The 12,139-nt window shown below is 44.8% G+C and overlaps 1 protein-coding gene across 1 annotated transcript; it reads left to right on the top strand.

Annotated features, from left to right (window-relative positions):
* The first annotated feature begins 413 nt into the window (after nt 1–413).
* LOC144953695 (interferon-induced very large GTPase 1-like) lies at nt 414–3,430 on the top strand. The gene is given in 3 exon segments (XM_078884254.1): nt 414–598; nt 2,489–2,673; nt 2,676–3,430. Coding segments are annotated over 3 exon segments (1,125 nt in total).
* The last annotated feature ends 8,709 nt before the right edge of the window (nt 3,431–12,139 follow it).

Below are 12,139 nucleotides of genomic sequence, written 5' to 3'. Positions count from 1 at the left end.
TCTATGAATGCACACAAACTAACAGGAGCTGGATCGACGCCTGTCTCTCCCATCCAGCCCTTCAGGAATACTTGAATCTGGCTGTATCGCCATGCAAGTATTCATCTAATGACGAACCAAAACAATTAAAAATGAAAATACAGAGCCTTTTAGAGCCGAACATCTATGCAGTGGAGAACTTCCCCCAGCGCTCCTCGATAACGCAGTGGGTGTATGGGACTGATACAGTCAATATTCGTGATGCTGAGCTAAAGGCCCTGGCCGACACATTTACAGAAACAAAGAAACGATTAAAGCGAGTCATGGATTCACCGACTTATTCTGAAACTGCGCTGAATGTCGCAAAGGTGAAGGGAACCATTGACATCACATTTTCCCTTTCCCTCAATTCCCTGTGCCGATGCCTCCGAGAAATGAAGGAGATGCATGACGAGGAGCTGTTCATTGCAGCTGCTGCTGCTTCAGGGTTCAGTGCAGCGGAGCGATTGTTCCACCGCCTCCTGGACTATAAGGACGTTGACTGCCTTCAACACGAAGTGGAGAGGGCACACAGCGAGTACTCGGCTCTCGGATCTAAAAGCGCTCCCAAGGCTCAGGCGTACGTTCTTTTGAACGATTTGAGTACTGGAGCTCAGACTAATGCACGGACCTCCAAGGAGAAAGAGGAACATCTCACATTCATGCAATTTCTTTCGGATGCAACCATCTGCACCAAAGTGTCAAACGTGGTGCAGATCCGTGATGGAAGCCCCATTCATTGCGAGCAGACAGAGGAAAGTTTTAAATCTCCTGTTTCTGGGACTGCATTGACTATTTTGCAGACACGGGAAGTTGAGAGTAAAACAAATGAGACTGAAAGGTTTATGAATCTGCTTGAAAGGCTGGCCCTACAAAAATACTACCCCAGGAAATTGCACACAGGGGATGTGTGTGTTGTTAAGTCAGCAATGTGTACACAAAACCCAAGCACAGAACAAGAACTTGCCCCTTATTTTTTGCAGAGACTGATCATGGGTGACTATGGAGCACGGTATGTTCGTGTTCAGAGTGAAAATAAAAGCAATGAGACCATGATAAATAATGCAAACTCTAATTACGAAGACTTTTTTAAGCATGATGATACATTGGTTCGTAGAGAGGGGCTTGCAACAAACACTAACACCCACATTCACCCCATGGATTTGCAAATGACAATTTACCATTGTGGAGACAATTTTGTGAGGCAGTACCTTTACACCAAACTCTCACTTTGCCAGTTTGCACTGCCGCTTTTAGTTCCAAATCCTTGTAGCTCAGAAATAGAATTCCCTCTTTGGGCATTCCGACAGATTAACAAGAACTGGAAATGCCGTGACACATCTACTAACACCCTGCAAACCAAAAGCTGTGAGATTGTTAACGCAGACACTCCTCTAGTGTCCTTCATAAGATTTGGTGAATCGCCCACATCGAAATCTCAGATGCTGAACTCTCTGCTCAGTAAGCAAAGACATGACGTTTTCTTTCATCGGCACTGCAAAGGCAGCAGCAGGAATTGTCTCCTAATGGAAGGAGTCACAGAGGTCGCCTGGTATTGTCCAAGTGGGAGGGATGACGACGTCTTCAATGACTGCGTAGCGTTCACAAATCTGCACGGAGATGCGAGTCGGCACAGAAAACAGGTGCAGTTTCTGCACGAGATATCCTCTATCAATGTGATACTGATGTCAGATTGTGATCACAATGATGAAGCTAAACTCATTTTGCAAGAATGTTTGAAATCCCCAAAGCCTTTTGTTTGCCTTTATGCTGACCAAGAGAGAATCGAGGGTGGACATTCAAGTTCAAAAGTGCAAATTGCTGTTAAGAACAGAAATGTGGCAGAGTTAATGGATGAATTGGAGTCAACTCTAAACTCTCTGTTGGCAATTTCAACACAAACGATCAACCTCGATGATTGCTCAAACACTGCCAGACGGCACGGCTTCACAGTTGATGAAGACGATGAGGATTGTGAAGAAGGAAAGTTTATGGCAGACGTCTTACTGAGTCTTCTCAAGGAAAAGCCATTGTCTTCAATGAAGGAGACTTTTCTGTCTCTTCAAGGTAAATTGTGGCATGAATGGTGCAAGAAAGACAAATAATTAACTCGCTTTAGATGTAAAGTTGACCAAAGCATTGAGGAATACAGGGACAACATTTCAATGGAAAAACAATCACTACTTAGAGCCCAGTATGTCAAAGCATTTCCTCTCAATCATGTAATGAGAACATTGATTGAAAATCTGCAGCATCAGCCAGACACAGTAAAAACATACTTCCTGCATTGGCTAAAAATACATTTAGATAGTCTGTCTGCAGAGTGCTTATCAAAACTTCATCTGCAGTATCACCAGGCTTGGACACGAAGTATTAAGTTAAAAGGCACCGAAAGTGCTTTAAAACAAGAGCTGGATAAAATATCTGTTGAAATTGATGCCTCTTCTTTTGGAATCGATCACCTTGTCAGGGAAGTTGGCCATATCTACGAAGCGTCACAGACACCGCACGGCACTGACAAACGCTCAGCTGCTTTGCCAGGCATCGCAGCAGATTTGATGGTCTCTGGGTTCCCCCTTGAACTCATGGACGGTGATGCCTCACATGTCCCTCTCTCTTGGATCAGCTCAGTTTTGGACAAAGTGATTGAGAAAATCGGAGACAAAAACTGTTTGTCCTCTCCACCCTGGGTATGCAAAGCAGTGGCAAGTCCACGCTGCTGAATGCCATGTTCGGTCTCCAGTTCCCTGTGGGTGCTGGGAGATGCACCCGAGGCGTCCACATGCAGTTGGTGAAGGTGGAGGAAGAGTTAACCACAGAGCTGGGATTTGACTTTGTGTTGATAGTCGACACAGAAGGGCTCCGATCCCCAGAGCTATCAAATTCGACACCCACTCATGACAATGAGCTGGCTACGTTTGTGATCGGCCTTGGCAACACGACTGTGATCAACGTTTTTGGAGAGAATCCATCAGAGATGCAAGACATTCTACAGATCGCTGTGCAGGCGTTTCTGCGAATGAAGCAGGTGAAGTTGTCACCGAGCTGTGTGTTTGTGCATCAAAACGTAGGAGATGTGACCGCTCAAGACAAGAACATGGAGGGCAGGAGACGCCTTAAGAAGAAACTCGATAAGATGACGCGCTTGGCCGCGCAGCAGGAGCAGTGCGATGACGAGGTGATCAGGTTTGACGTGAACTCCCACATCTATTACTTCGCTCAACTTTGGGAGGGAAATCCTCCAATGGCTCCGCCAAATCCAAGCTACTGCCAAAATGTCCAAGATCTTAAACGAATGTTACTCTACATTCCTAAACGAGAACGCAACGTCTTGAAGATATCCGAGTTCAACGAACGCATTCAGGATCTATGGATGGCCTTGCTTGCAGAAAACTTCGTGTTTAGCTTCTAGAACACCCTAGAGATCACAGCTTATAACAAACTGGAATAAATGTATGTAAAATGGACTTGGATCCTGAGGAGTCATCTTATTCAGGAGGAGAATAAGCAGCATACTATCATTAACAACAGTACAGACAGAACGTATGATTTGACTCGGTCAAGCGTTGAGCAAATGGTTTTTCCAAAATACAACGAGATCAGCCAAAAAAATTGAAACACATTTCAATGCAGATGATACTGAATTGTTGAGTCAATGGAAAGCTAACTTCGTAAAGAGATTTGAAACAATTAAGGATGAGCTTGTGACTGATACTTACAAAAATGTACTGATCGGATTAAGCAAAAGAGTGATCGGATCAAGCTAGAACAAAATAGATCACGCTATGAAAATCAACTGATGAAGAAGAGCAAGGATTTGGCTTAAAAACTGAAAACTACAGGATAGAAAGATATCCGAGTTCGATCAGATGTGGGAAGAATGGACCGATGAAGTGAAAAAAAGCATTACCCCACCTAGAAAAGTGGATTTTAGACAACATGCACAACAAGCACTGAAAGAACATTTTCAAGGTGAAAATTATTTATTCACTAAATTGGTGAACATGCATGCAAATAAATTGTTCATGTTTCTTCCTCAAGAACATGTTGTGAATAAACGAGGTGTTTTTAATACGTTAAAGAATTTATGGTACACTAATCGACAAGATAATGAAATTGTTGACAAAATAAAAGAGGATGCAGAAAATGCAGCCGTGAATTTTTTTTAAAGATCTAGAGCAACGGAAGCTTGGTTACAATGAAACCAATATACATGAAGTAATACAATCTGTGCTGACAGCTGTAGATGCTGGTATACATGATACAGCTTCTAAACGCAATGTAACAGTGAAGCTCACAAATAGGTATAAGCTAGATTTAGTAATACACATTTTGGCCAATGCTGAAGGGAGGTTTCAGAAAATACAGAATGATTTCCAGAAGGCAAACGATCCTCTAATATACCTCAACAGCAAGAAAGAAGATTACTTTAACAGCTTTAAGATTCGATGTAAATGAGCAACAGACACCGCCATCTTTGCTGACACTTTGTGCAGAAAACTCAAAACATTCGTGCACCAGGCAGTCTGTGACAAAGCCAGCCTTGACATTGCAAGCAAAATGACGTCAAATTGTCCGGCATTCAATGGCAATCGATCAATTTAGAAAACTACATCATGATACATTTAGCAGGAAGAGAAGATTTTAAAGAATTCAATGAATATATTCAGAAACCAAAGCAATATTTTCAAAGCTACATTAAAGAACGTGTTGAAGAATATTGCTCAGCAAACGAAGATAAAACAATTCGTGAAATATTACGATCATGTCTTGAGCTTTACCAAAACTATGTTTTTAAAGCAATTACCGATGCAACAACAGCTGTCCAGAAAACCAAAGGCGATGCATGATCGTGGCTGGATGAGTTTAGTAAACAGCTTGGTGACAAAATACTTGTCCCAAGCCACAGTCTGGATGAAGCTGACTACAAAGACGTAGATGACATCGGCTACTTTAGAGAAGAACTAACCACAGCAATGACAACCATGGTAGCACAGTTGAACAAACACTATTCTAAAGCATCCTTAAAGTCTTTAGAAGACGTAATGAACACACCGCATGACATGCTCTGTGACCAGATGGGTGGGTGCTGGGTGCAGTGCCCATTCTGTAAAGCCATCTGCACAAACACGATGCCCAATCATTACGAGGACCACAGCGTTCAGATTCATCGGCCACAGGCAGTTACAGGGTGGCATCAACGTGGAACAAATAATTTTGTGATGGCTATTTGTACGAGTTCAGTTGCTAGTGATGGCCGGTTTGGGCTTTCAAAAAACGGTAAAACAATACCATATAAGGATTATCGTACAGCAGTACCAAAATATGCAAGTTGGAGTATCACGCCAGACTTAACCGTACAGCCATATTGGAAATGGTTTATCTGCAGATTTAAGTCCGACCTGGAGAAGCTTTACAAAATGAAGTTTATAGGCGATGGTACCATTCCAGAGGGCTGGACAACAATTACAAATGAAGAGGCAATTGCAGACTTGCAGAAAAAGTAATTTTGAACACTATTGATACGTTAACAAATGGGAACAATTGCTCAATTTAAAACTCAGTTTGTCTTTTACCTTTGTGTTTTATAAATACTTTTTTCTACAGTAGCCCATTGAATATCTATAATTAGACAAAGGTACCTTAAGTGTATATTCACAATTAATGGAAATTGTATATCTGTTGTGGTTTCTCTCATCGTAAATATCATAATTAGCAATGACGTAAGACTGAATTGCAGTAACTTTATCATTGGGTGGCACCATTCGGCCAATACATTGTCATAGATAATGTTAGTTAGTCGATAGAGATGATGTTGATGAATGTTGAGATTAGTCAACATAAGGATGGGACTTTAGATATTGGATTGCTTCGTGCTTCGAAAGGAAACCACCTCCACGTCTGCCAAATTGTAAGAAAACGCTCTGGAATTTCACTGAGTTCCTCGGGCTTGTTGTGTTTCAGCATCCCAGGCATGAGCAAATTGCAAAAATTACTTCGTTATCTGAATGTTACGTGAACATACTTGCTCTCTGATGACCACACAACAGCCACAAACCTCAAACATCGTGATTGATCATTTAAGCGCTATCCAGGCTTAACCTGCTCATTTTCTGAGATATGATCAAAATATATGAACGTAGTCCTACAAGATGCGAAGTGAAAACACAGTAGCCTGCATTGTAATTATAACTTTACTGCAGGGCATTGCATAGCTTAGCAATTATGAAAACGTGCCATTGTAACATTTGCAATGTATAACTTGTTTATGTCAAAATCTGAAGTTTCCCATTTCTGAATGTCCCGTTCATAATGACACAAACAAGACAAGTAAATACTCACACCTTCCTTTCCCCCATGATGCACGTGTAGTATTGTGTTGTACTACGTCTTGAGATGCGGTTGCATTTAGACTCTGTACAAATATAAACTCCATTGTCATACACTTATTACATATTTTAAAAGGAGTAATTGTGGTGTCTTTTTTCCAGATTGCATAAAATTAACACCACTTTGCCACATTCAGTTACAAGCTTCTGCCATTGGAATATAGAGGTTACACTGCTGGCTTAAGGTTGCAAAATAGATACGAGGTGCTGATTGGATATTATTATCATCGTCATCTCGTTTGAGAGAAAAACACTTTGCCACTTTTATTGAAAACAATGTAAATAAGTTTCCATGAACATGGCCCTGTCACCATGCAAGATTGTGATTGTGATCGACAAATCTCAAGCAGTGTTTCGAATCGCATCGTGACAAATGACATCACTTGTAATGAGGTTAGTCCCGTGATGATTACTAACATTATGTAAGAGTGGTGAATTGTAATTGTGTATAATCACGTGCCTGTCTATGCTAGTTTTCTTAAATTGCAATACATTTTGATGCTTTAACGTAGTGTTTAGATGTCTGACTTGACATGACTTAATGGTGTCATGCATCTGATTTTGTTGTTCATGATGCCAATGATTGCTTTTATCTTGATATGCAGTAGTTAATTTCGTCTGTGGGGTATTGCTGATCCATGTAACTTGGGTAATTGTGATTCTGGAGTTGTTTGTTCAACCGCACGATACTTTGAAATATATCTGACATATATCTTATATGAATAAACTCAAATCCTATGATAATAAACACGTCTCATATGACTGAGTGCGTGTGAGTCTGTGTATGTAGAGGAGATCGGTTGCACCATCGTTTGTACAGCGCGACTCGAGTTTGATTCTCTGTCACAGCCAACGTCAGTGGCGAGTGATACCTGGGCCTCCTGTATGGTGGTATTAATCCGTAACTTGATACCAAGTACATAGTGAAAACATCAACTCCAATGAAACCAAGGTGGCCAGGCATAGTTCTGATCACAGCACCCATCACGTATTGTAACAGCTTTAATAGAGTCTCGCTAAAAGCATTGCTACACGGGTGACTCATTTTCAGTGTGTGTGTGGAGGATGGGGGTATCAAGGGAGCGGTAGTGTAGCGGTTAACGCTCTTTGCTACAAATCTAGCCACTCGAGTTCGATTTACATTCATGGCCAACACCAGATGACGATTATCTGAATCGGTCCTGGGCCTCCCCTAGGTCGACTCAGCCTCAAAGGAGTACCTGGTGGAATGTGTAAACATCGTTGCTGGGGAGACTGCGCAGTCGGGCGTAATGCCGGCTACCAACCCCCTCGTGTGTGGAGAAGAGGAGTTGTGGAGCTGTAAAAGATGTTCCCACTGAGCTACATGATAATAATTATTTCTACACACAGTTGTACTCAATTTCACCGAGTGGAAGAACGGCTCAGAGGCTTGAGGAGGAACCACAGACAAAAGGGTAAAACCTATTCTCATATTCTTTGGTTCTTTCGGTAAAGTCACGTAGATAGGTTCAAAGAAAATAACCTATCTACGTGACTTTACCGAAATAACCAAGAATATGAATTCCTGCAGTCACGAAAGCTTTATGTTTTTACTAGCGGTTAGTACCCGGCGTTGCCCGGGCGAAAAAGGCAGACACATGTAGTTACACACGCAAATCCATTGATACACACACACATAGAGTTACACGCACAAATGGACTCACACATACATACATAGACTGAACAACAACAACCGCCATTCGCCACTAAGTGGCGGTGACGTCACAACAGCGCTTGTGCCAGGCTATGTGCACCTTGAGGCCACGTGAAGTGTCGAACGCCCGCTGGAAAGAGGTCACAGGGCAAACCCAGATGGCACAGGTCGACTGACTGAGACGACTGGCTGATGCACCACCTGTGGCCCCTACTGTGGCAACTTGCTGTGCTTTATCCACCCGGCGCTCCGCTCGTTGTTATGAGCGCTCCTCCGCCCTCCGTTGTTGTTGGAGGGTGACTGCCTCCAACTGGCCAGTAGCGTCCTTCAGGAGCCTCCTCCACAGTGGCCGATCTTGACACGGCTGGTACCAGTCATCCGCAAGTGGACTCAGCTCCAAGTCCTCCTGTAGCACATCACTCCATGTCTTCTCCAGCCCGTGCCGCACCCGTTTAGCCCCCTCGATCCGGCGGAATAAAAGCTGTTTAGGCATGCGGTGGCTGGCCATGCGGGCTACATGACTCAGGCAACGCAGCCTTGCCTGCCGGAGGTCACCGATGGGACTTTGTCCACATCTTTCAAGGATTTGTGAGCTCCTCACACAATGCAGCCTGGTTAAACCCAGGATGGATCGTAGGCAGGCCAGCCTAAATGTTTCTAACCGGCAAAGATGTTCCATTAGGGGGGTACAAGTTTCGCAAGCGTAGAGAAGAGATGGAATGATCGTGGCCTAGAAGACCTGAAGCTTCGTACGGAGTGATAGAGCAAGTAGCTTCCACACAGCGTTACGCAGCCAATGAAAAGATACTGCAGCTCGACTGATTCGGAGTGAGACCTCTGCTGTTAAACCGGAGCCGGTCATTAGCACACTGCCCAGGGAAACTCTCCACTGTCTCCACAACTGCCCCATCACAAATTGGGAGTTGTGGGGGTGGAGTGTCCGATGGTACAAAATAGCCAGGCAGGTGCTTAGCTTTGGTTGGGCTGATGGTAAGGCCCCACCCGTTGGTGGCAAGCTCCAGGTTCAGCAGCAGCACCTGGAACTCCTCCTCCGAGTGAGCAGCCATTAGCAGATCATCGGCATACATAATGTGGTTGAGCAACAGGGAGCCATCCCTTGACCGCACTCGGGCATCGATCAGCCTCCCATTGTATCTGTAGCAGATGGGAATTCTTCCGGTACAGGCATTGAAGGCTCGACGAACTACGTGGTCCAATGTGGGAGCCAGAGGACATCCCTGTTGCACCCCAAGGTGTACAGGGAATGGCTCTGACTCACGGCCACGTAGTTAAGACGCGGGGCCGCTCACCATCATGAAGGTCCTTAAGGATGATGATGAGTAGGTTCGGGACTCGGAAAGCACGACGAGCAACCCAGGCCTACTGATGGTATCATATTGCCTTGAGCAGGTCAATAAAGCACACGCATGGACTAAGATGCACACATAGACCTACAGACACGCAAAGAAATGGCGTTACACTGACTAACATGGAGGCATGCACACACAGCGACTAACACACACGCACATGGACTGAGACACACACACACACATGGACTGACACACACAAACACATCGACTTACAGACACACACACACATATGGACTCTCACAAATTTAGACATGCACTTGAGATACGCACACATGGAGTTACACACACATATCGACATACACACATACAGCGACACACACAGAGTGACACACATTGCCGTACACACACATACACATGTGGACTGTCACACAGACATTCACTTGAGATATACACACATGGAGTTGCACACACATATATGGACGTACACACATACAGCGACTCACACACACACTGACTCGCACACAGCAATAAGTGGACTAAAACACACATTGACGTTAACACACATATGTACTTACACACACACACACATATGGACTAAGACACACACACATGAACTTACACATACATAGACTGACACACACATAGCCCTACACACACATACACATATGGACTGTGACACACATCTACTTTAGATGTGTAATGCGAGCATAAACGGGGTGGTTGTTGGCCTCCGCGCCAATCACGCGGGCCGGAGCATTGGGGGGCGGAGCATTGGGGGGCGGAGCCGGGTCGACGGAGCGTGTGGGAGGAGCCACTGCTCATCTCGGCTCCAATGGGAGACGGGGGCAGTACGGGAAGGAGGAGTCAGGGGTCACGTGATGGAAAGGATATAGGGAGAGAGCCTGAAGAGATCGGGAGTTGGAACGGAGCGAGAATAGGGGGGAGCCACGCTGGGCAGAACGGGAGCAGCGACGCCATCTGCCACGTGGTGTGCGGCGACGGGGCTAGAGGGGTGTGAGGACTAGCCGAGTGTGCGGGGCACACGGAGCGAGCGGTGTGGCTGGCGCGTGTGCGGGGCACACGGAGAGAGGGAGCGGAGTGGCCACCAGCAGAGTGCGGCCCACACGGAGCGTGCACGGAGGGGTGCGGTATGAAGAACCTAATAAACGACACAACGGAGACCAAGAAAGCCTGACCGAGTCGTTTATTACAGATACACAGACATGGATTAACAAACATATGGACTCACACACAGACGCATTGACTTACACACACACATCGAGTGACACACACATGTATAGACTTACACACGCATGTGCACTAACACACACACATATGGACTGACATACACATCGACGTACACGCACACAGATCGACTGACACACAACAACAACCGCCATTCACCACTAAGTGGCGGTGACGTCACTGACACACACACATGGACTAACACACACACAAAAACACTGACGTTGTCCGTTCGAAAAAGACACCCACATGGAGTGAAAGATACGCATGGCTCTACACGCACACACATATGGACTCAAAGACACACACATGGACTCACACACACACACACATCGACGGGCACAGCAATCCCCGATGATGGCACAGCTATCAGTATGGCAGTACTACGTATGAGAAATATCGTGACGTGAGCGATGGAAACAATAGAAATGCATTTAAGAAATAAGCAGAAATCACAGACTGGCAGTAGACGGTGGCAGCGTTATAAAAGCGCTGCAAAAAAAGGGGAAATTGAGCAACCCAAAAATCCAAAAAGAGTTGTGTACACAAACATAATTATTGTAACATGTCAACTCGTTTCATAATGGTAAACAATGAACCTGAGTTGTTATCTTCACGCAAACAGTATTATTGTAATGTTTGTCAACAAATGTGTTTAACAATAGTTAACAATGGGCTTGAGTTGTTAGCGTAAGAAGCAAGGAAATTTTCACTTACCATAGGCATGTTGAGGCCTTGTGCCATGCGTAGCCCCCTGTCCTGGTCTACATTGGCGAGGCGGCAGAGTTGGCACGTTGCCAGGCTAGGGCCTGAGCCGCTACCCCCCCCCTCCCCAGCATCCCCCGCCCGTGCAAGAATAATGCTATGTAAGCAGTAAAATATTATTATCTACGGAGTATGTAGTATAAACTGGACGCATCGTGTTGGGGGGGGGGGGGGGGGCGAAGAGGACATGAGAATGTGAATAAATATCCGCAGCGTGATGTGTATATCTATTCCATGTTAAAGGCGTAAAATAAAATGTCCGCCGTGAGCTGGAGGCAACGCGCATGACTTGGCAGGGTCCGCCCCCCCCAGGCAATTGTCGTGAGTTGGTACGGTCGATGTCGCGCAATAAGTAAATAATTAAAATAAGAATGCCACTAAATCGTTAATCAAACGACTTTAAAATTTACGTACGTGAAAACGGAATAGCCTATTCCCACCACGGGGCTTAGGGCGTGCCGGCTGGCAAATTATATCGGTCTTAAACCCCACCATCTGAGAGCCAAATCCCCCGCAAGCGCAAGCGTGTGGAGACTTTTATATATAAGAGAAGAAGAAGAAGAAGATGTGACCTTTCCATGCATGAGGTATCCATGCCTTTACAATGGAACATGGCCTTCATGCTCTAGTTACAGATGACCCAATTAACTCCTGCTCCATACCAATCCTCTCATTAAAATATATGAACAGATTTTACATTTCATTGCAAAAAAATACTTATTTCATCCCAAGTCATC

The sequence above is a fragment of the Lampetra fluviatilis genome, chromosome 81 (genome assembly GCF_964198595.1).
Source record: "Lampetra fluviatilis chromosome 81, kcLamFluv1.1, whole genome shotgun sequence".
Taxonomy (NCBI): domain Eukaryota; kingdom Metazoa; phylum Chordata; class Hyperoartia; order Petromyzontiformes; family Petromyzontidae; genus Lampetra; species Lampetra fluviatilis.
This window is presented reverse-complemented; position numbering and strand designations above follow the sequence as displayed.